The 24578-nt window shown below is 41.7% G+C and overlaps 2 protein-coding genes across 8 annotated transcripts; one reads left to right on the forward strand and one right to left on the reverse strand.

Annotated features, from left to right (window-relative positions):
* Positions 1–1378: 1378 nt before the first annotated feature.
* On the reverse strand, positions 1379–7529 carry MIS12 (MIS12 kinetochore complex component). Of its 5 annotated transcripts, none has more exons than XM_005597689.4 (3): positions 7390–7501; positions 6238–6342; positions 1379–3191 (listed from the first exon to the last, which is right to left on the reverse strand). In XM_005597689.4, exon 3 carries the CDS (start codon positions 3149–3151, stop codon positions 2531–2533), a length of 621 nt encoding a protein of 206 aa, XP_005597746.1. In that variant the 5' UTR covers positions 3152–3191; positions 6238–6342; positions 7390–7501; the 3' UTR covers positions 1379–2530. The 5 variants fall into 5 exon arrangements, with proteins under 5 accessions (XP_005597746.1, XP_014583678.1, XP_005597745.1 ...); XM_014728192.3 differs by lacking the exon at positions 7390–7501 and adding an exon at positions 7041–7177; XM_005597688.4 differs by lacking the exon at positions 6238–6342 and having other exon boundaries at positions 7390–7529.
* DERL2 (derlin 2) lies at positions 7235–22355 on the forward strand. Of its 3 annotated transcripts, none has more exons than XM_070227976.1 (8): positions 7235–7428; positions 7753–8001; positions 8834–8899; positions 11182–11255; positions 12396–12489; positions 13255–13450; positions 13714–13804; positions 19085–22355. In XM_070227976.1, exons 2-8 carry the CDS (start codon positions 7909–7911, stop codon positions 19188–19190), a joined length of 720 nt encoding a protein of 239 aa, XP_070084077.1. In that variant the 5' UTR covers positions 7235–7428; positions 7753–7908; the 3' UTR covers positions 19191–22355. The 3 variants fall into 3 exon arrangements, with proteins under 3 accessions (XP_070084077.1, XP_023509086.1, XP_001504789.1); XM_023653318.2 differs by having other exon boundaries at positions 7246–7428; positions 8837–8899; XM_001504739.6 differs by having other exon boundaries at positions 7265–7564.
* The last annotated feature ends 2223 nt before the right edge of the window (positions 22356–24578 follow it).

Below are 24578 nucleotides of genomic sequence, written 5' to 3' on the forward strand. Positions count from 1 at the left end.
AATCTGATGCTATCTCCAGGTAGTGTCAGAATTGAGTTGAATTGTAGGATACCCAGTCAGTGTCCGAGAATTACTTGGTGGTGTGGGTAGAACCCCTCCCACATCAGAATCGAGTACATATCTCTTAATATTTCCTGATAATTCTTTTTATTTCTGAAAAGTTGGTAGTAATGTCCACTCTTTACTTTCTAATAATACCACACCAAACTGTGTCCCTAAGTGGCTGCCTGACACTTGCAGCAGCAGTATGAGAAAAGTTTATTTGGGGGTACATAGTGGGGAACGGGCATGACAGTAAGGGAAAATAAATAGATAAATACAACAGAAAGCTTGGGAGTAGGCATCTAGGGAAATTGAAGGTTTGATATTACAAAATCATAGGATCCAATGTAGAGGGAAGTAGGAAATGGGGTGAGACTGATGCTGGATGGAAGATAGGGCAATGAAGCCGAATGGGTAACCAAGTGTTTATTATCCTGATTTATTTCTGAATTTTTGAGGGAGCAATTTAATTATTAAAGGAGAATGAGGCCAGGTAGATTAATTTGTTCCTGCAGAGACACTACTATGACAAATATTAACAGTATTAATATCCAACAATTATTGAGCACTTATTCAACATGAAATGGACTCCTGAGTTCTAGACACTGTGGATTTCACCCTTCTACCCAGGTCATGTCCATATTTTAACTGTATTCAAACCATATTATTGCTTGTATAATGAGGCCAACTAGGTCTCAGCTGTTGTTTCCTTAATAAGCAGCCTAGATCCTTATGAATATCTTAATATTCTAATTTCACCAGGTATATTAGTTTCCTGTGGATACCATAACAAACTTAGCAACTTAAAACAACAGATATGTATTCTCACAGTTCTGGAGGCTGGAACTTCAAATAGAGGTGTCAGCAGGGCCACACTCCCTCCGGAGGCCCTGGGGGAGAAGCTGTTCTTCGCCTCTTCCAGTTTGTGGTGGCTCTCGGCATTCCTTGACTTGTGGCTGCATCGCTTCAATCTGCCTCTGTGGTCCCAATGCCTCCTCCTCTTCTGTGTCAAATCTCCCTCTGCCTTTCTCATAAAGACACTTATCACTGGATTGAGGGCCCACCTGGATACTTCAGGATGATCTCCTTATCTCCAGATCCTTAACTTCATTACACCTGCAAAGACCCCTTTTCCAAATAAGGCACAATCACAGGTTCCAGTAATCAAGACATGGAATACTTTTGGGGGATCACCTTTCAGCTCACTATGCTCAGATATTTTAAATAAGCTACAAATGTAAAAAAAAAATAGAAAATTTTCATTTGGGTAAAAAGTCATACTGAGGGAGGAAACACACCATGACACTACAGACAGTAGAAAATCAAAAACCAAAGCTTTTGAAACAAATGTATTTAATGTACAAGATTGGAAAAAAAGACTCTTTGATAATAAACATATTCCAGGTAAACACAGGCTTCCTGTGTCTTTAAATATTTAATTGCAAACAGTAATACCCTAAGTTACTCCTCTACATAAAGGAGAAACTCCGAGTCCTGTTCTTTAGGAAGACATACGGGAAAGCTATACCTTAGGAGCATCAATTGCTATTTCTCCCCTTTCTTTGGGTGGTCTAACTCTTTACATGGACTGATTACAAAAGGAAATATCAGACTCCATTGAATTTAAGCACAAGACACAGCTAAAATTTCCCGGTGAGGGTACCAAATATTTGATGCTTATGAGTGTGAATAAATAAGTTAATTAAATATTAGTTACAACGCAGATTCCAAAACTAACTGAAGCATGAAAAAAAAATTGCTACAAATACCTAACAATCAGTTAATATAAACTTCGCCTTGGGTATGTTCCAGGCTTCTTCCTTTTCTGCTCCAGTGACATCTGCTTCTTTTTTGTCCCAGGTCCTCTCCTGCTGGACCTCAACATAGCAAACTGCTTACCGTCACCGAGGCCTTGGTCGTGGAAAGGATTTATTTTAGAAACAAAAACTTCTTTCTTCTTTACTAAAGATCATGGTTGTCTTTTCTGCTACTTGCTTCTTTCAACTAATTATCCACTTCCTCGTGTAGAAAAGTTACTGGGCAAGGGCAGGCACTCTGCTGGCTGTCCCACAGGGTAGCAGCTGGTTAACCAAGAAGCCACCCATTTAACCTTTTCCTCATTTGTCTCATCCAAAGAATAAGTCAAAAGGACCGAGGTTACAAAGGACTCATGACCAAGGTACAACTTTACGGATATCTTCGGCCAGGGGAGGCTTAACTTCTTCGATTATGCCCCCAAATGAGTCATTACTGAGTCAAGAATCCCTTCCCATCTATTAGGGGCCTCTAAGAACAGATGCTTCAAAGATTAGTTGAGGGTAGTAGATAGATACCTCAGGAGAGGGGACAGAAAAAGAGAAGGCGTGGAATACATGAAAGAGTGAACGAGGAAAATCCAATAAAATATACAGTTTCCTAGAATAAGAATAGCCATTGATGTAAATCCCTGACCATTCTTTCTGATAGACCCCCTTTTACTACCTAGAAATTAAGATACTTTCAGTCTTTTGCTTTCCTGTTCCACATTGTCTCTAATATTCTGTAGTTTTCTGGAGTTCTGGACCAGGAATACCAAGCTCTCTCTAAAATCACTAGTCCCATGATCTCTGCCAGCATTTTCAAGCTCATCAAACAAAGCCAGTGTCTGTTTCAGTTTGGCCTGAACAATTTTCTGCTCTTCTAATTCTGCAAGAAGGGCCTGCTTAGTGCATAATTCAGTCTTATACTTCTCCTGTAACTGTTCAATTTCTTTTTGGAGAAGCTGGAATTCTTCCTCACTACAAGGATGCATCTCCTGAGATTTATCTTCCGGAAGCAAGATGTTTGGGGGAATGCGTAAAATTAACTGTAAAAACAGCTGCTCCATTTTGCCGAAAAGGGTATCAAAACGCCCTTTCATGAAGCAAAGAAACTTCTCTGTGCATTTACGAATCTGGACTGGGCTAATCTCACAGTCTGGGATGCCATCCAACTTCTTCAGAATAACCTGTTCAACAGCCTGCATCACTTCAAACAGGTAGTCTTGAAATGCAATGTAGATCCTAAGCATGCAAGTTTGTGGCGTGAAGCCAAAGAACTGGGCCTCATAGGTCATCGGATCGACAGACATGTTGGCTTATTTTGCAATGTTAATTTTGACGGTGAAAAATCTGCAAATGTAAAAAGAAAAATTTCATTTGGATAAAAAAAAAATCATCTGAGGAAACTAAATCGCATTACAGATAGCAATAAAAAAATAATGAGTCTGTGTTCCTTGATACCCGATGCCACTTCCAGCCTCACTCATCCACAACAGGATACAAACCCTTGCCTCTGAGGCTCTTTCCATCAGCCATTACCCTCCCTTTCCCCGTCTTCATTGTTCATTTCCCTCATCTCTCATTTATCGAGGACTCTGGCCTATGGCTCGGTCTTCTGAATTCTGTTACCATCCGAGACAATGTTCAAGTTTAGACAGATGACCTACCCAATTCCTAGAGATGAGTTTCAATGGACTTTATCTCCATTCTTTTAGCCATTTGGCTCTTGATATTTGTTACTTCTCCCTCCAACTACTACTTTTTGACCACAACTTCCTATGCTATTCTTCCAACTCTCATTCACATATTCACACCTTAATCTTCAAGATTTTCAGTCCTCTGATCCTCTCCTTCTTGCTCTCAGTCCCTCCCACTTCACTTCTTTCCCTATCCATTTTATTATTTATTTATTTTTTAAAGATATGCTTTTTTTTTTTTTTTTGGTGAGGCAGATTGGCCCTAAGCTAACATCTGTTGCCAATCTTTCTCTTTTTCTTTTCTCCCCAAAGCCCCAGTACATAGTTGTATATCATAGTTGTTAGTCATTCTAGTTCTTATATGTGGGATACCGCCTCAGCATGGCTTGATGAGTAGTGCCATATCCACGCCCAGGATCCAAACCATTGAACCCCGGGCCGCCAAAGCAGAGTACATGAACTTACCCGCTATGCCACTGGGCCAGCCCCTCCCCCCCATCCATTTTAGGCTTCACGATTCATCACTTCAACCACTCCCTTGCCAATGACCTCAACTTCCTTGTCCTTTCAACCTAGCCACCTGAAAAAAAATCTCAATTAGAAGCTGAGCAAGCCTCTTGTCAGCTTTACAACCCCAACATGATTTTTCAAGAGTCTGGGAGTCATTCCTTTCAAATGTAAACATCTAGGAAAATAACACTCCCATCTCCCATTCCCTGTAGGGGTTTAACCTAGGCACCTTTTTCTGAGCTGTAACCATATGCTTGTCATAGAAAGAAGTTTTATTATTCCTTCAGATAAAGACAATTAGCTAAAATAAATGGCTGCCTTAACTACCAAGTGAATTTAGAATGAACCTCGTAAAAGAATTTGAAGCAGAGTCAACCCTGACAGCCTAGTGGTTAAAGTTCAGCAGGCTTTGCTTTGGCAGCCCAGGCGCAGAACCATACCACTCAACCGTCAGTTGCCATGCAGTGGTGGTGGCTCACATAGAAGAACTAGAAGGACTTACAACTAGAATATAAAACTATGTACTGAGGCTTTGGAGAGGAAAAAGAAAAGAATTGGAAGCAAATGGTGCAGTCGAATTTTTTTATAGGAAGACAAGATGCTGTTAATCTTGAGAACTTATGGATGTAATGGCTAAAAATAGAATAGTTTTAACTGGTTGGCTGTATAAATAAGGCTGCATTTCTTTCTATCTTTGTAATCTCACTCACAGATTACCTACAATGCACTGTAATATGGATATGCTTATTCAGTAATAAAATTGCTTTCTTTCCTATGTCTTGTGGAGAGGATTCTCTGGGTGGGCAGGATTTTTATTCACTCAACACTGCCCTATGCCTCCAGGATCAAGTTCAAACTCTTTTACCATGGTTTATAAGGGCCTTCATCATCTGGCCCTTACTAACCACATTCTGTCCTCCCTTTTAAGGGCTTCGCATGTGTATAATTGAGTTGGTAATACTTCCTATTGCATGGTACTCTATTTTTGGTTCATGCTAGGTCTTTTCTTCTTTTACTCTTCCATTTTTCATCTCCCATAGGAACCTACTCTAGTGTTTCTTTGGTTTTTTTTAGATTGGCACCTGAGCTAACAACTGTTGCCAATCTTTTTTCTTTTTCCTTTGTTTTCTGTCCAACGCCCCCAGTACACAGTTGTATATTTTAGTTGTGGGTCCTTCTAGTTGTGGCATGGGACGCTGCCTCAGCATGGCCTGATGAGTGGTGCCATGCCGGCACCCAGGATCTGAACCAGCAAAACCCCAGGCCATGGAAGGGGAGTCAAGGAACCCAACCACTCGGCCACAGGGAGGCCCTCACTACTCTAGTGTTTGTAACACATGCCTTTTCAATTCATCTTTAATTTCAATTCATCTTTAATAGGTTTTAGATATATAGTCTTGAAAAACACAATTTTATATACGTATGCTTACATTTTTCTTTAAAGTATGTTTGCGATCACTTCATGTTATTACACTAACATCTGCCGCCAACCCTCCTCTTTTTGCTGAAGATGCTGGCCCTGAGTCAGCATCCACACCTATCTTCCTCTACTTTTTCTTACATGTGGGACGCCCGCCACAGCATGGCTTGACAAGCAGTGCGTAGGTCCGCACCCTGGACCCAAACCAGCGAATCCCAGGCTGCCGAAGTGGAACATGTGAACTTAACCTCTGCACCACTGGCCGGCCCCCACTTCATTGGTTCTGACTGAAGTAGTCCCTCAGTTTTAGCACATGCATATACCACACTTAATGTGCCCATTCTCTGTGACACCTACACTGCTTTCAGCACCTTGCTACCAGAAATAATGTTGTAATGAACACCCTCCTATAATGAACAAGTCTCCACAGGGACATGCAGGGTATTTACATAGCCAAGTAACTGCTGGGCCAAAGAGTTTACGCACACATAATTTCACTAAATACTGCCAAAATGTCCTCCAGAATGTTCTGGGGGTAGGGGGGAGGTGTAGACTGGTTTACACTCCCACTTGCAGTATATGAGAATTCTTTCTCATGTCTCCACCAAGACTTAATATTATTCAACATTCTAATTTTTGCTGACCCGGTAGGTGTAAAACTGTTTTACAGTGTTTTTCTGAAAATCAAAACCATCTAGCCATACTCACACAGGTTGGACACTAAGGACCGAAACTACCTACACTCCCTCCCCTCCCAGACACAACTTACTGTTCACATTGGCATGACTTTACTGTCCTAGGAGACCAGGATAATATTTTCATTGTTCAAATGGCTTGACTGGTCATTATGAACTCCCCAAAAGATGGATCAGCTCTGCAATGGGAAGCATCAACAATCTGTACCGTAAGATTCTCAAAAATCCCGGCCTCAGCTGTTCCTACCAATCCTGGCCTGTGATTTCATGATCCTTACCAATCCTAATCAAGCCCCCAAATTGAAAGACCCACCTTAAACCAAACTTGCCATTCTCAAAAAATTCCGATCTTGCCTTTCTTCCCTATGTGCCACTGCCAAAGCTCTGCTGAGGTGTTCTCCCTTACCAGGGTAAGCAATACAGTCAGCACTGTTTTATCAACAGGTTGGGAGGGGGATATTTGGAGAACAGGCAAAAATATTTCCATGTGCATTTCTCTGATGACCAGTAAAGTTGAGCACCACCATCTCATACACAGTAGCTCTCCAGGTTTCTCCTTCTGTGAATTACTCATTCATATTCTTTTTGAAAAACCACTCCCTCCAGCTTTTCACTTGGTTCCTTCCTTATATTGAAGGTCACTCCCTGTTCCAAAAACCTTTAGAGCTTACTATCACCCAACGACTATTTTTAACTGCATGCCACGATCTCGCTACCCTTTGTTCCAACCAAACCGAGCTATTTTTTCCCCTGCGATGACTTTCCCTCAGGAAGGATGCGGTGGCCAAATATCCTCCAAGGGTCAGTTTAAACACACCTCCCTGGTGACCCGCCCTCTCCTCTGCATTCCCATCGGGACTTCCCTTCGGACACTGACCAAGCCCTACTTCAGAGCCTGTCTCCTCTTTTCTGCTGGCCTTAGGGTTCCTAAAGGCAGGACGAGTATGGTAATATTTGCGGAGGAAACGAGGGAGACACCCAAGACACCTCGGCGAGCTGAGCTGACTGAGCTCCAAAGCCGCGGGGCAGGAACTACTTCCGGCCGGCGGACGGGCTCCCGTCGGGCCCCGCGACCCCGCTGCATGCCGGGACCTTCAAGTTGGAGGCCCGTGGCCGGGCCAGCGAGGCTGCTCTCAGAGGCCGCTCCAGCGCCCGGCGGTGATGCCTAACCCCGTAGCACTCCTTCCCTCTCCTCCTCAGAGAAAATGCAGCCCCCCGGCACTTACCCAAGCGACCGTGAGAGTGACGAATTCGGCCAACACCAGGTTCCCGCCACGTCCTTTAAACCACCGCTTGCTGCCAGAGATTGGCGGCGCGGCTGGCTAGCCAAGTTCCGACGGATACCAGCCTCAGCGTACGAGAGCAAAGGCGGGATACTCTCGCCCTCCTGATTGGCTGGCTGTACGGTCGGGAGGGGGCCACCTAGAATGGTGACGCAAAGGGGTCGGGCGGGAAAGCTAGCTGTGGCCGGCGGGGATTGGAGGAGGGAAGCGGTACTTACACTCCCCTCCCCTACGTTGGTGGGTGGGGAAGCAAGGCTGGGACGCCGCGGAGACGCTACTCGTGATTGGCGACTGTGCTTTCCCTAGGGCTCTAGCGATTGGTCGCTGGCCGATTGCACGGCGCTGATTGGACAGCAGCGGGCAGGCTGGAGGGAGGACCTCGCCTTGCTCCCGCCTCACCGCTTGGATTGACTGGCGGAAGGGGAAGTGGGGCGGGGGGGGGCGCAGGCGGCGGTGGGGAAGATGGCGTACCAGAGCCTCCGGCTGGAGTACCTGCAGATCCCACCAGTCAGCCGCGCCTACACCACCGCCTGCGTCCTCACCACCGCCGCTGTGGTGAGCAGCTGCAGCGCCAGCTTCTCGTTATCCGGGCCGGATATGACCAAGTCCTTAGGAAACTGGGGCTTAGGCTTCGGGGAAACCCAGAGGGGTTGGTCACAGGGGTGGGTGGAGGCGTACAGCACTCACTTTGGGGTCGCAATGGCCCGGAGAGTGCTTATCCAGTGACCCGAGAAGGGATGCTTCTCCGTGAGGGGTGGAGGATCAGGCCTGCAGGTCAGTTTTTGAGAGATGAAGGCCGGACCTATAGCAAGTCAGGGCTGCGGGAGCCGCCCACCCAGGAAACGTGTCTCAGAACTCTGGCGATGGCCAAGTGGTAAGGTGGTGACTAGTGGGAGGTAGGCCCGCTTAATGAAGAAACACATGTTGAGGATAGAAAGCTAGAAGTTGTCGAGAGGGAAAAGTTTTGAAAGAAAGAGTCTAGATAGAGAGGTTGGCTGGAAGCACCCAGCCCTGACGGCGGCAGGGTCTTGAGTCTCGGTTCTCTGGAGTGAGGGTGTTGCTTCACACAGCTGTTTCAGGTGGTGCCCGTGAGATGGGCAGATTCGTGGCAGCTGATATCACCCCCTGCCTCCCATGCCCTCATGTCAGCGTTACCTATTGCAACATAAAACGAACTTTTACTTTGTGTTAGGTGTTGGGGATACAAAGAATTATACCAGTTCTAGAGAATTCTTTCCAACCTCTTCTGGCCTGAGAAGAAAGCCTTAAAGGATTCGGTCTAAGTGATGGAGAATTAGAAATTTCTAGGCCTACTAATCCTTGGTTGTACATGATGAAATTTTGTTTCTTGACTGATTTGCTCTAAGAAGTTCTTTTTCTATTTCAGCAGTTGGAATTGATCACACCTTTTCAGTTGTACTTCAATCCTGAATTAATCTTCAAACACTTTCAAGTAAGTGGTCCGTCGCAACTATGGTCGTTTCAGTTTTTTACTTGTTTTTCTTACTTTTTGGTAGCAAATCTTGCCAGACACTGTATCTCAAAAAAGAATTCGGTTGGAATATTTGGTTGTGAGTCTTATTGTGGAGGGTATAAAGCAGTGACTTGGAAGCCTGATTGGGCTTCAGAATCATCTAGGGAGCTTTTAAGAGAGTCTCAAGCTCCTCATGTACCAAATTGTAATCACCAAGAGTAGGAATTAAGAATCTGTATTTCATTGTTAAAGTTCCCTGCATGGTTCTGATTTGATTTATCCGGTTCCTATATTTAGGTATCACTAGTTCAGAGTTATTGTAGTTTGAGAGGAGACTGACCAGCCAGCAACCCAGGGAGAATCTCACAGGGTGCCCTGATTTTGTCCACTCACCACCTGACACCTCCACCAACTTGGTGGTGTTGTCACTCTGGTCCAGTTCAGAAACTATTAGTGCTTGTTAAGTGACCCATTTTTCAGGGATCAGATCATACTAACCAAACTCCAAAAGACCAATATCTAAAACAACATGCCAATTTATTAGATTACCGTGGGAGATAGTCCTTTTCAGTAATTAGAATGCTAAAAGAGAGATGTGTTTTCCTGCTCCAGGATGATCATATAAGGCTATAGTTGGAGTCAGAGAGAGTCCCAAAAGCCAGTAATTCTGTCTCTACATATGCTAGTCTCTCTGTCTCGAATGGGTTTCATTCATTTTATACCCATTGAACTCCAGCTTGCCTTTCAACACACAGCTTTTGTGTAGCCTTCTCAGATGCATCCTCCTTTGTGTCCCTAGGGTATCTGTAAATACTTCTTTTAGAGCATCTCCACCTTGTACTTGGACTTATTTATATGCATCTCTCCTCAGTAGGTTGAGGACTCTAAACTCCTGGATGCAGTTAGCATGCAGAACTGAATTGTTTCCACTTTAATAGTCATCAACTCTTAAGAATTTAATGATATCTATAGCAGTCCTGTGGACTCTTGTTACTGCCGTCTTCTTCAGTACTCACGTGGTCCTTGCTGGGAGCTGTGGCTGCATCCAAGCATTTCTTCCTGTTAGCTTGCTTGGCAGGATTTCGCCTGGGGTTAACTCTTGACAACACTGTTTATCTGCACTCGGCGTTAGGAGTTCTGTTTGAATTCAGAGTCTCCCTCTACAGGCTGTGTGTCCTTGGGCAAGCCATTTAAAAATGATCCAAGTCTTGGGCCGGCCCAGTGGCACAGTGTTAAGTGTGCACGTTCAGCTTCGGTGGCCCGGGGTTCGCTGGTTCAGAACCCAGGTGCGGACATGGCACTGCTTGGCAAAAGCCATGCTGTGGTAGGCGTCCCACATATAAAGTAGAGGAAGATGGGCACAGATGTTAGCTCAGGGCCAGGTTTCCTCAGCAAAAAGAGGAGGACTGGCAGTAGTTAGCTCAGGGCTAATCTTCCTCAAAAAAAAAAAAAAAATCCAAGTCTCTTAGTTTTCTCATCTGTGAATTGGGGATGGTAGTACCAGCTTGGTACTACTTGTGGTCTCACAGGATTATTAAGATCACATGAGATAATAAAATACATTAAAACACTTTAAAATGTTAAGTGCTCTACCATTGTGAGTAGTTGTTTTTATTGCAGTGTGGATGGATTGAGTAGGGAAGAGCATATCAGGGTTTCCAACATGAAAATGAGTGTCTTTGCATCCACCAATTAGACTGGAATTATTAGAGCATTAGGTCTTTACTTGCAGGGAAGTAGTTATTTGTTCAGACCAGAACTTGAGTATTTGCTTTAGAATTACTCTTTACTCTGATGTTTCTGACTGCCTAGTATTGAAACATTTCTTGGCAATTTATATTAGGTCCCTGGAGTTTTCCTCTGGTATCGCAAGACTATTCGTTAGATTGTGATACTGCATATGTGACAGCACTGTTTTCTCTTCTGCAAATTAACCTAGTCTTGCCATCAAACTTTTTCCATCATTTGCCTGACCGTATGGTGTGGGCTTTCTTTAAAAGATGATCACAAATTCAAGTTTTCTGTCATGTTATCCTTACAAATGTCAAGGGCTGAGTGATATCTTTCACACTTTCAACTAGAAGCAGGATAAAAGTCCGATGTCAGATTGTGTGCCCCACTTTTTAGTTCAAAACATGGTATTACCCTATCTTGGCCTTTCAACCATCGTAGTCATAGAATATCTCTTTTGTCTTAATATGGACATGTTTCCTCGTGTATTTTACTTAATCTATCTTTCTCGATTTTTTTCCTTTTAACAGATATGGAGGCTAATCACCAATTTCTTATTTTTTGGGCCAGTTGGATTCAATTTTTTATTTAACATGATTTTTCTGTATCCTTTATTAAGTGAAGTTACATAAAAATTTAGGCTTACTTAGGAAATACAATATTAAGTTGAAATTATTAATCCTGTTATTTTTGTAAACATGTTAGCTTAACTTCTGGGTACTGGCTCAGTGGTACACAGAGTAGTTGGTCAGACAGTAATGCTTTGAGAGTGCTTGTAGGTCATTGTTCAAATGGGAGGTTTAAAGCCAGAAAATCACATTTCTGCCCATAAGCCACTTAAAAATCTGATCAAAGAAGAGAAGTGATTTGAGTCATACTTGCAAAATCACATCAGCAGGGACCAAGTGATAAAACACCACCTGAGTACAGTGATAATTGACAGTTTGGTATAGGTTTGGGAGTGGGCTCGTGAGGCATGGAGAACTGGAGATCTCCTTGGATCTTGGTTACTAGTTCTACTGACTGATAAGACAGTGCCATGATGTCTGCCGGGCTGCCATGTTCCGGTTTCTTGAAAGAGAGGAAGAACTGTGCTCTGGTCAGATGGTAATTGGGGCCACTGAGCAGGGCGTTCCCCCTCCATCCCCACCCTCTGGATTAAGAGGGAGTTCCAGCTCACCTTGTCTGCAGTAGACAGAGGACCTTGTAGGAGTGACAGGATTCCTGCCCCAGGATGGATTCCTGTGTCTCCTATATGGTATACCATTCTGGTAAGTTTAAATATAATTGATTTTTTTCATCGCAATGCATCTTTATTAACTGAGGTGTAGAAATGCTTAATATTCCTAGCCTGAAAAAGTAGATTATCACGCAAGGCTTCTTGTTGGGGATTTCTTCCAAGTTAGGTTATGAAAAAGCAAGGGTGGTGCAGATTATGGTGTGGCTGAACATGGGAAAGACAGTACCAGTTTGAGAAGGTTGACTAGGTGACTGGAAGCATGTTTGTGCAGCATCTGGCCTAGTTCCCCAGTCAGGAACAGTTTTTGTGAAATAGGAGCTGGTCTTCACCTTGCCTAAAATGTCTGGTAAAAGAGAAATAACCATACTACCACTCATAAACATTCTTAGAGAAATGAAGCCTTGACTTACAAATAATGTGGAGTCCCAGTGTACTTAAGTGCTACGTTAAATTTTACTTTCTTCATATTTGTGTGCTTAACATTTTCTTAACTTGTAACTTAAGATATCGTTACTGTCGAATGCTAGAAGAAGGCTCTTTCCGAGGTCGGACAGCAGACTTTGTATTTATGTTCCTTTTTGGTGGATTCTTAATGACTGTATCCTTCAACAAATAGAACAACTACAGGAAAATGTGAAAGAACACCCTCTCTCTTCCTAAAGCTTTTCATCTGTCTCCCACAACCCACTAGGTCTTCTGAACAAACAGATAAAAGTAGACCTCTAGGTTTTAGCTTCAGGATGCTACTGTTTAATTTCCAGCATACTTTATGTGGCAGCTTTCTAAGCCTAGCGGTCGGACAGGATGCTTTTCTACTGTGAGCAAGTCAGAGGAACTTTTAACCGAGGTGGGTTACAATTAAGTGTCTTAGATATATTATTGTTGATGGTGTACTTCGCTCTTAAACTAAGTTGGTGAGACATTTATTTGGTCATATCAAAACTGATAAATTATTTTTTTAGAAAAGAATTTTCATCTAAATAACAGACTTGAATATAGTCCTGTCTGACAAGATGGTTTTGCTCCAGCTGGCTTTATTCACCTCTGTACAGGTGCTAATGGTGAGTGAGCTTTCCTGTAATTATAGACCAAGGAATTAACACATTTTCCAAAGAGGCAAGAACTTCATGAAAGCAGAATATTAATTTGAAGTAGCTACAATCCAGATTTGGATTGTAATGATGATTTGGCCTAAGTAGGTTTTTGCCTGATTGCTCTAGGTAATTATTTTCAGGCTTTTTTTTCTCCTAAAGATGTAATTATTGCTTGACCTTCCTAATTCACACTTCATTAGAACACAATCTTGCCAAGTCTTCCCGATTACACGTTTAATGTTGGTATTTTCCTTAATGCCATCTGCTAGCTTTTTGGTTTGTTTGTGAGCTTAGTTTTCTTGGGCCAAGCCTTTACAATAATGCTTGTCTACGTGTGGAGCCGAAGAAACCCATATGTCCGCATGAACTTCTTTGGCCTTCTCAATTTCCAGGCCCCCTTTCTACCCTGGGTGCTCATGGGCTTTTCCTTGTTGTTGGGGAACTCAATCATTGTGGACCTCTTGGGTAAGAGTCTTATCACTACTTTTTCTATTATTTTACTTGTAAGCTTGTTTTGTCACTATTTTCGTGTTTATTCTGCCTGGCCTTCACATATAGCTATTATAGGATTATTTGATAATTATATGCTCAAAGACTATAATCCTGTTTTTTTAATTTTTAGTAATTATGTTGACATTTCGTCCTAAATATAAGGAATATGTATTGGTAGATCCACCTGCAGTTGCGTTTAATCCTCTCCCTCATCCTTTATTTCTGGTTGATTCTAGGTATTGCAGTTGGACACATATATTTTTTCTTGGAAGATGTATTTCCCAATCAGCCTGGTGGAATAAGAATTCTGAAAACACCGTCTATTTTGTGAGTATTAACACCAGGTTATGTGTTCCTTGCAGACAAACCAGGACAGGGTCCATGGTCTGTGTCATCTTGGGCCTCCCATAGCTCCTGGCACACACAGTTCGGGTCAGTAAATATTTGCAGATTGAGCAATCTGGCTGCAGTTGAGGAGCACTTGGATTGGGTAGGAGCAGACAGTGCTGGAGTGGTGGCAGGAGCAAGGTTAACCGGCTCAGGATGTCCTGAGGGTGGCTTGATAATTGCTGTCCTGGATGACCCCTGGCACCTCCCATCCCAGGGAGGAGGCTGCGGTACCAGGAAAGCTGCTGTCTGAGGTTAGAGAGGTGAGGTAGCAAAATGGGCGAAACTGATTGAAGGCAAGCATCTAATGGTGGAATTTCTGGCCTTCCAAGGAGGTGGGAGAGAGAAGCAGTGACTCAGAGTGAAGATAGCTTTGGGCTAGAAACCAGTTGTAGCTGTTCCACGGACCAGCTACGTAGTTTTAAGTGAGTCCCTTCTCCTTTTTTGCACTTCAGTTTCCTGAGGGTAGATCTTTGATTTATAGGACCTCTTTGTACTCCAGAATTTTGTGTGCTTGAGATATACTGCATTAAAAAGGGCTCACTTGAGGAGGAAAATTTGAGTTTTTATTATAAAGTGTTGGTTGTGCAATAGTTAAGCAAAAAGAAGAAAGTAAAATCCTCCATAATGCCACCACTTAGATAGAACTGTGGCTACCATTCTTAGCTTTTTCTTTCTTTCTATTTTTTTGCTGAGGAAGATTTGCCCTGAGCTAACTTCTGTTGCCAATCTTTCCCCTTTTTTGTTTGAGGAAGATTAGCCCTGAGCTATCATCTGTGCCAGTCTTCCTTTATTTTGTTAGTAGGTTATCGCCACAGCCGGGTTGACAAGTGGTGTAGGTCTGCGCCCCGGATATGAACCCATGAACCCAGGCTGCTGGAGCAGAGTGCGCCAAACTTAACTACTATGCCACAGGGCTGGCCCTCCATTGTTAGCTTTTTGCTGTGTATTCTTCAGTCTTTTACTGTCTGTGTACTTTTTAAAAATGATATTTCACAACCTTCTTTTTAACGTAATATGTCATAATCATTTTTCCATCATAAATGTCCTACAAAGTTGTAACCGCTACATGATACCTCATTGTATGAACATAGCATGATTTTACTAATCCCTTACTGGTGGACATTGATGTTAGTTCTTGCTTTTCCCTTCTGTAATTGGAGTGGTGAACATCCTAACAGCTAAATCTTTGCACACATCCATGATTATTTTCAAAGGATAAATTCCTAGAAGTGGAATTGCTATTTTGCTTATTGCCAAATTGTCCTTGAAAATGGATGTTCAAGTTTACATTTCTACCAGCAATGTATGTGTCCATTTCCCCACATCCTTGTCAAATGTGGGAGGTATTATATTTACCCTTTTCTAGTTTGATAGCTATAAGATGGTGTCTCATTTTTTACAATTGTTTTTCCTAAAAATTTGAAAGTTTCAGACTTACAGAAAATTATACACAGTATAAAGGACTTTTTTCCCCTTAGGTATTTAAAATTAAATTGTCGCTCTAATGTCCCAAGACCCCCATTAATATGTATTTTCTATAAACAAGGACATTTTTCTATGTATTCAAAATCAGGAAATAAACATTAATCCTGAGACCCAATTCCACTTTGGGCAGCATCCTAATAGTGTTCTTTATAGCAAAAGAATCCAGTTCAGATTCCGGTGCCGCATTTGGTTATCACGTCTCTTTAGTCTCCTTCAGTCTGGAACAGCTCCTCAGTCTTACCTTGACTTTCATGAAATTGACATTTTTGAAGATATAGGCCCGTTTTGTAGAATGCCTCTCAATTTGGATTTGTCTAATGTTCCCTCACATTTAGGTTCAGGTTCTGCATCTTTGGCAGGAATACAGAGAAGTGATGCTGTGTTCCAGCTGTAGCCTGTTAACACAGAATTTTAATTTGTTGACTCTGTCAAAGTGGTAGTAATCACTCTGATTACTTGATTAAGGTGTCTGAGGCTTCTCCACTGTAAAGTTACTTTTTTCTTTCATAATTTAAGTGTTTTGTGGAAAGGTTCTTTGAGATTATGTAAGTATCCCATTCCTTACCAAATTTCAATTAATTTATATCTTCATGAATTCATGGTTTCATGTTTTATTCATGGATTATAAACCCTTATTATCATTATTTATTTTGATCCTCATACTGTCCCAGATTTGGCTAAGAGGAAGCCCTTCAAAGTGGCTTCTAAGTACTTTTCAGTATGTTCCCATCTTATTTTTTTAGCAATTTTTTACTTTCTGGTCCAAAAAGATATCCCAGGCTTATCTTTTGCTTTCCTAGAATCAGCTATTTCTTCTAGGAACCCTAGTTCCTTTCCAGTGAAGAATGGTAGTTAGAAGCCAAGATCTGGGTGCTAGATGTGCTCATGGCCTTTGGAGTGTTACTGTTCCCAAGTCCTCTCGATGAACAGAGCAGGGGAATTATATGTATGCATATGAGTGTATGCACATCTGTATTTTTATGTCTACAGTCATGCGCCACCTAATGACGCTTCAGTTAACTACAGCCCCGTGAGATTAGTACCATATAGCTAGGTGTGTAGGAGGCTGTTCCATCTAGGTTTGCGTTAAGTACTCTCTGATGTTCACACGACAAAATCACCACATGACGCACTTCTCAGAACATATCCCCATTGTTAAGCGACACGTGACTGTATTTATTTTTTAAAACATGGGTTTCTACTGATACTCCCAGTTCTAGTACAAATCCACATGATTCGTTCTAGTTTTTTTCCTTTCTGTATTTTTCCTCCAGTGTTTCATCATGAAAATTTCCAAACTTACAGAAAAGTGGAAAAAAATTATACAGTGAACATCATTTACCTACCACATAGATTCTAAAATTAATATTTTATTACTGTTTTTGCTTTTTGTACATCTATCCTTCTGTCTTTCCATTCCAATATACTTAATTCTCTAAATAGTATATATATCACTAACTTGAGTTCTTTATATGCAGCAAAATACACAAATCTCAGTGTGTCAACTAACGGGTTTCCATAAATGCACACATCTGTGTAACCCAAATCCTTATCAAGATAAGAAAATTAACCATTACCCACAAGGTTCCCTGTCAGTCCTTGCCCCCAACCCCTGAGAGCAACTGCTATACTGATTTTGTGCCCCCGTAGATTAGCTTTGCATGTTCTGCACTTCCTGAGTGGAATCATACAGTACGATGTACTCCTTGGTATAAGGCCTCTTTCGTTCAACATAATGTTTTTGAAATGTATCTACATTGTTGCACATATCAGTAATTTGTTCTTTTTTTTTTGCTGAGTAGTATTCCATTGTATAAATATACCACCCTTTTCCGTATTTCCTTATTCTCACTGACAGTGAGAGACCTGATTCCTATTATCATTAATATATTTACTTATTTAATTAATGCCCCATATATAACCATCCTCATCGCTGTCTCCCCCGCCCGTGTGGATGCCTTGCTTCTCCTGCTCCACCTCGGATTCTCCATGTCGGGCTGCCATCTCCTGGGGATGCCTTCCTTACCCTAACTCAGGCTCTGACATGTTGAACCTGACCACCTCCATGTGAGCGTGCCCGGGTGGGCTCTTGACTCCCTGTGCCAGCTGCTCTCCCCACCCCTGTCCTCCTCTGCCCTCCAGGGACACCTACTTTGTTCTGCTCCACCTAATGTTTGGGAAGTGGAAGGGGTCTCAGTTTTTAATATGCTTTCCTTTAACTATTGTGAGAGCAAACATTTTTATCTTTATTGACCATTTGGATTTCTTTCTTCCTTTTTTTTTTTTTTTTTGGTGAAGAAGATTCACTCTGAGCTAACATCTGTTGCCAATCTTCCCTTTTTTTTGGCTTGAGAAAGATTAGCCCTAAGCTAACATCCGTGCCTGTCTTCCTCTCTTTTGTGTGTGGGTCGAGTGGTGTAGGTCCTCTTGACAAGTGGTGTTGGTCCGTGCCTGGGATCGGAACCTGCGAACCTGGACTGCCGAAGTGGAGCATGCTAGACTTAACCACTGTGTCACAGGGCGGGCCCTGGATTTCCTTTTTGAATTGCCTATTCAATCCTATATTTTTTCATTGGTGTGTGTGTTTGTTTTTACTGTTAATTTGTAAGAATTAAAGGAGCTCATTTTGAAAGATAAATGCTTTTTCTGACCCCAGGGTGAAATAGAGGTTTTCAGATACATTTCTAATTTTATCAGCTGTAGGCAAGTACAATTAGAAATATGAGTGCAAACAGGGGATGCTGCTTTTTAATGGTTAATTCTTTAAGGAGACTTTGAATGACTATATAATAAATATTACATAAAAAAATCTTTTGGACATTTACTATCCCTTCCTATGCTCTGCAGTAATTTTTCTCGGAATAACTTGTTAATTTTTTAAAGATTTTAATTGTGGTAAAATACACATAAAATTTATCATCTTGTACATTGTAAGTGTACAGTTCAGTGGCATTAAGTGCATTCACATTGTACTTCTGTCACCACCATCCATCCATAGCACTGTTTTCATATTGCAAAACTGCAACTCTGTCCCCATTAAACAATAACTTCCCATTCCCCTCTCTCCCCAGCCCTTGACAACTACTATTCGACTTTCTGTCTCTGAGTTTGACTACTCTGTACTCTAGGTTCCTCATGTAAGTGGAATCATACAGTATTTGTCCTTTTGTGACCAGCTTATTTCACTTCGCATACTGTTTTCAAGGTTCATCCATGTTGTAACATGTACCAGAATTTCTTTTTAAGACTGAATAATATTCCATTGTATGTATAGACCAGTTTGTTTATGCATTCATCTGTCCAGGGATACTGGGTAATACCTTGGTTGAGGAGAGACATTCATGATAAATTAAGTGAAAATCAGGTTACAAAACAGAAGTAATATGATCTAACTTTTGTAAAATTACTTACATAAAAATTCTGGAAGAATAATGACTAACTTCAGTAAGGATTATCTCTGGGGATTTAGGATGTTTTGCTCATCTATATTGCCTGTTTGCCTGTTTTCTCTGCAACATACATGTATTGCTTGTGTAGTTAAAATTAGTAAAGGAGGTAAAAGTTAATGTAAATGTTAAATAATTATGGATACCTTCAAAATATAACTATTTGATTGGCAGGCAGATGCAATGCTTGTCCATTGGTGGAAACCCTGTGGATCTTTACTGATCTTGCGGTATTTCAGACTAAGATGACTCTGGGACTAAATTATATCCATTGCCTGTCTTTTAGGAAGGCTATTTTTGATACACCGGATGAGGATCCAAATTACAATCCACTACCTGAAGAGCAGCCAGGAGGCTTCGCCTGGGGTGAGGGCCAGCGCCTCGGCGGATAAAGCGGCAGTGCCAATAATGAGACCCAGCTGGGGAGGACTCACTGACATGCCCATTGGGATTCTTTTATCCTTTGTATTGGAGACGTGTGGACACTTTCGACAGCTTGACAGATTTTAACTCCAGAAGCACTTTATGAAATGGTACACTGATTAATCCAGAAGACATTTCCAGCAGTTTGCCAGTGGTTCCTCAATACACTGGTACTGAAAGTGTAATCTCTCGGAGCCAAAAAACTGGAGAAACAAACACCCTGCCGCCTCTAACGAACAAGTACATGAGTACTTGGGTTCTATGGTGTAAGGCAGAGCTTTTTCCTCCTCTTCTTCTTTGATAGATGAGGTCATGGTGTAAATGGAAGTTTCAGAGAGGACAAAATAAAACTGAATTCCATCTCTCTCTCACTGAATTAAAGCTTTTGTGTGTGATCTTTTAAATTATGATCCTGTATTCTAGCTCTCCTGCATAGGTCTGAGCTCAGAGCAATTGACATGCTCACTCTTCCTGTGTCTTCACGGCTTTTGACTGGATTTCATTTCAAGATTGGAAGTATGTGGCTGTTATACTGTGGCTGTATACACATCTTACTAATGCAGAATGCCAGCTCCACTAGGAAGAAGATTTAGTTCTGTTGTCCAGATAGTTTGTTCTCCATCTGGATTTTGCAGAACTTGAAGTTGTCAGACAATGTGGAAAAAAGGGGGAGGGTGGTTCTTGTAGCAGCAGGAATTCAGCTATGGGAGAGTCTCCTATAAGTGAAAAGCAAATATGGCATCTTATTTACTCTGCTTGCATTTCTCCAGTAAGAAATATCCAAGGAAAGACAGGTAATGGCCACATCTTGGAAAACAACAGGAAGATCTTCTTTAGACCTGGAAAGCAAGTTAGAATGTTGACTTTGGAGCCAGAAGAACAGGTACTAGTTAGGCCGGGATCCGTTTCTCCTGGGTCTTTGGCTGGTTGACCTTTGTCATTTGCTTCATCAAAAGCCAAAAAGCTTTACATGGTATACCTTCCCAATCAGGTAGAAATTAGACAGGGTCGCAGAAGTAGGTAGTTAATACCTGTGGTTCAGTAAATACCTAAAATATTAACTTTTCTCAGTTTCAGCAGGTTTGCATTCACACTGCTTAAGTAATTCAGAGGACCCAGAGGAATAAAATGGACACCCCCACAGAAGAGATTATTTCAAACAGCTTTCATAAGCAGCATGTAGGTACAGGACCTACATTTTCCAAGTAGTTCCAGCCCAACTAAGTGATAGCTTCCTAGAGTGTGAGATTTTCCTCAGAAAGATGGGTGTGAGGTTTAGATTAAACATAATAAACATATTAAATAGGAATTTTTGGATTGTTTGTGAAGTGAAAAGTCTTTTAATATCTAAATGGAATATGCATAAGTAATAGAATTTAATATGGATATTTTACATGTTGCTAGTCAGTAACTTTGAATATGATTGTTGCAATTTTATGGAACTTGGGTTAATGGGACTGCTTTTTTGTCCTAAGTGGTTTAAAAAATATCTTTCAAGTTTAAATGCCAATCTTAGAATGTATAATCCTTATGGGATTCTTAAATTTTGTCATATCTTGTCTTTGTTCAAGAAAGCTTGAATTTAATTAGACGGGTTTTTCTTAATTGTTTATTTGGGGCTAGAAATAGGTTTCTCTAGTTTTATTTGTCCTCCCTTAGTTAACTTTGAGTTATCCAATTCATGGAACTTTTGTGGTAAAATTTTAATCCTAAAATCTGTTCACTGTTCATTTAAGTAAGGGATGTCTGTACATATTGATGACTGGCTAAAAACAGGAAACAAGTTTTGAATTTATGGCCTAAACACAGTCAGTGACGGGATTTTGATTTCTCTGATTTTGGGTGAGAATTGCTGCGGCAGGATGTCCTACTGTGCTACTACACTGTGTCCTGCTCGGTGGGACTTTGAATCACTGACCTCTTAGCAGTTTGGCCAGTCCCACTACCACCGTCCCTAGCCCGTGTGGCTTGACAGGACACCTAGGCTTACGTGGACATCAGGAAAGTCCTCACTTCTTCCCAGTTTACCTCTCAGTCTTACTTCTCCCAGAACACACTTCTTTTTCATAATGCAAGTCAACTGAAAAGTGAGATTTGATATATGGCTTGTGACCGCTTACCTGACATACATAGAATTTAAGGGATTCCTGGATTCTCCCAGTAATACTGAAAAGCACACCTGACTAAGGCGTAGGGTTTTTTGTTGTAGAAATACAGTATATGTTCATTTGAAAAAATGGACGTGCAAATTGCATCTCCCTAGGAGATTAATTTTATATACATTTTGGTGTGTTTTTTCACTATGGATTTCTATTTGTTTCTCTCTTCCACTTGTTCTTTTTCCATGTCACTCTTGTATTTCCTAATAGCTTTCATACAGCTTGTGTAGTCTCTCTAAGCAGAGAGCACCCAAGTCCTGGATCTTGGAAATGAAACCCTCACTCTGTCTCGGGGGCCTATGAAAATTAGGAACTATTGGAGCTATTGGCATGTTGGGTAAGGGGCTTCCTAGAATTGTCATTTAACCTTGATAGCATTTGATGTTGTGGCTGTATTTTCCTTTGACAGGTGAATGCCATCCGTGTTGCTAGTCACAATACTGCCATTGTTTTCAGTGTTCTGTAGGATGTCCCCTAAACTCCTTGCATATTTTATGAGTTTGCATTAAACTTGTTGAACTTTGTATGATCAAGTTCAAGTGTATGCGTACTTCTCTGCTCAGAAATTCACAGTGACTCCTTAGGAAGCCCCCATGTCAAATTCATACTTTCTGTCTTCCTCTGAACCTTACTCCCACTTCTACTGAACAGGAATCTCAATTTAAGTCTCTTCAGTCCTTCAAGGCCTGGCCCCGTTCCTGGCTCCTCAAAAGGTCTTGACACTAGGGCCTATTTCATTGTCTTTCTTTGAGTCCCTATAAAGCTTCAAGTCTGTACAACATACTCTTACACCAAATTATATATTGTCTTGTACTCTTCCTAGCTGGTACATGTATATTAGTCTTGTCTCCCTCATGAGAATGTAAGCTCCTTAAGGGCAGGGACCATGTCTTAAATTTTTGTATCCACCACAGTGCCTAGCACAGTGCTTGGCACATGGGTGCTGAATAAATACTTTGTTTATCGATCAGCAAACTATTATCTGGTATTTTTAATTACAGAGAGATTAATGTGTGTGCTTGCAAGCTTGTACTTAGTTACCAAGGCTTTATGATTGTCTCAAAGCGGGAATAAAACACAATTGAGGGCAGTGGTTTGGTGGTCAGACAAGCCAGCCAATAGCAGTGCCCACCAGCTGGTATGGTCATGGTAAGAACAGATAGTTAAGTCCACAGACCATCTCAGACGAGTTAAGAAAAATGTGTCTGACAATTCACTTTTTGGAAGAAGAGCCCAGATAATCTTTGACTAGTTACTAGCTTGTGATCATCTGCATGTGAAAGCCACTTAACCACAAGAGACTTTTCTTTTGGAGGGATAGCTGGGTCATTAGGCCAGAAATTATGGGTGAGTTACCCACACATGTGGTTTATTTTGCCTGTACCATTTAAGAAAATTTTTTAGAGCCAACATTTAAAATTGACAGATTTCACATGAAAATCTTCATTTTTGGCTTTTCCAGAAAAAACTGGAAGATCTGGCAATACCAGGCCTGCATGGCAGCTATTGCCTAGAGGTAACTAGTGACTGCTTCTAGAGATAGGGCATGTGCTCTATCAAGAGATTATTTCACCCATTTATGTTACCTACCTGGACTCTTGAAATCATTTGGAGCATATGTCTCCTGCATTAGGTTACTCTGGAAGGCACACTGGGAAAGAGGGCTGACATCTGTCTTTTACATACTCAAGGTCCATAGTTTGAGAGTTAATATTTAGCTATTGCTATGGTTTGGATGTTTGTGCCCCCCCAAATTCATATGTTGAAATCCTAGTGCCTGAGTGACAGTATTAGGAAGTGGGGACTTTGGGAGGTGCTTAAATCACATGGTGGAACCTTCATGAATGGGATTAATGCCTTATAAAAAAGCTCCAGGGAGATCCATAGCCCCTTCCATCATGTGAGGATACAGAAAGAAGGCGGCAGCGTTGAACCAGGAATAGGGCCCTCACCAGAAAGGGACCATGCTAGTGCCTTGATCTTGGACTTCCCAACCTCCAGACTGTGAGCAATAAATTACTGTTGTTTATAAGCCACCTGATCTGCAGTATTTTGTTATAGCAGCCTGAACAGACTAAGACAGTTATTTTCCCTTTTGGTTTTGGGTTGCCTTTCTAAGTTAATATTTAGGGGTAAAAAGTGAGATTTTGTCATTTTATTCTTAAACGCATATCTGCTATTAGTTCAACATGCACATTTCCAGTAACCCCTCGTCACTATACTGTCAGCAACTAGAGGAAAATTACCTCTGAGCTGGAGGAAAGGGAAAGGTGGGCTATTGGTTTTTTTTCTTCTTCTTCTCCCCAAAGCCCCCCAGCACATAGTTGTATATTCTAGTTGTGAGCACCTCTGGTTGTGCTATGTGGGACACCGCCTCAGCGTGGCCTGATGAGCGGTGCCATGTCCATGCCCAGGATACGAACCAGTGAAACCCTGGGCCGTGGAAGCTGACCGTGGGAACTTAACCACTTGGTCACCTGGCCAGCCCCAGGAGGGTTTTTAACAGGTTCACAAACCGGGTGAGTTTCATGGAAATGAACTTCAGAAGATGGCCAAAGTCCTTCACATGGGTTATAAAGCTTATGATGAATTCTCTGGAAATCACATTTCCTGTATGCAGAGGAAATTGCTGCTTGCCAGTCCTTCTGTGGCGAACTAGCAAATTATCTGAGCTTTGAATTTAGAAGGGGAAGGAGGAACTAGTTATATCCTATTTTCCCCCTGGAGTTCTGAATCTTTCCTTGATTGGTGTGTGAATGATGGGGCTGGGGAGCCTTGTGGAGAGCTTGAGAGTCTGACAGGAATAGTTGGAGAAAGGAAGGGTAAATTTTAGTTCCATTGAACTCCCTCTTTTCCTGCAGACTATGTCCAGTAAGACAGTCACTTTCTGAGGAGAACAGATGATTGTCATAGAATATATCATATACCTCCTTCCTCTTCTGTAACACAAGGTGATCACCAGTTTCCTTTTCAACATTCAGATTTTGTGCCATCTGAATGACTTTAAGTAATCTCAGAGGCTCAGTTTCTTCATCTGTAAATTGGCGATACTATCAATATCTACCATATCAAATAAGTTATTTAGAGGATCAAATAATGCAACTGTTTGTGTTTTCTTCCTCACAAAATTAAGTACTTTCCTGGAAGAGCGAGTATTATTGTGAACAGAGAAGGGAAAACGCATGTTTACCGGAAAGT

Source organism: Equus caballus, chromosome 11 (assembly GCF_041296265.1).
Source record: "Equus caballus isolate H_3958 breed thoroughbred chromosome 11, TB-T2T, whole genome shotgun sequence".
Lineage (NCBI taxonomy): Eukaryota > Metazoa > Chordata > Mammalia > Perissodactyla > Equidae > Equus > Equus caballus.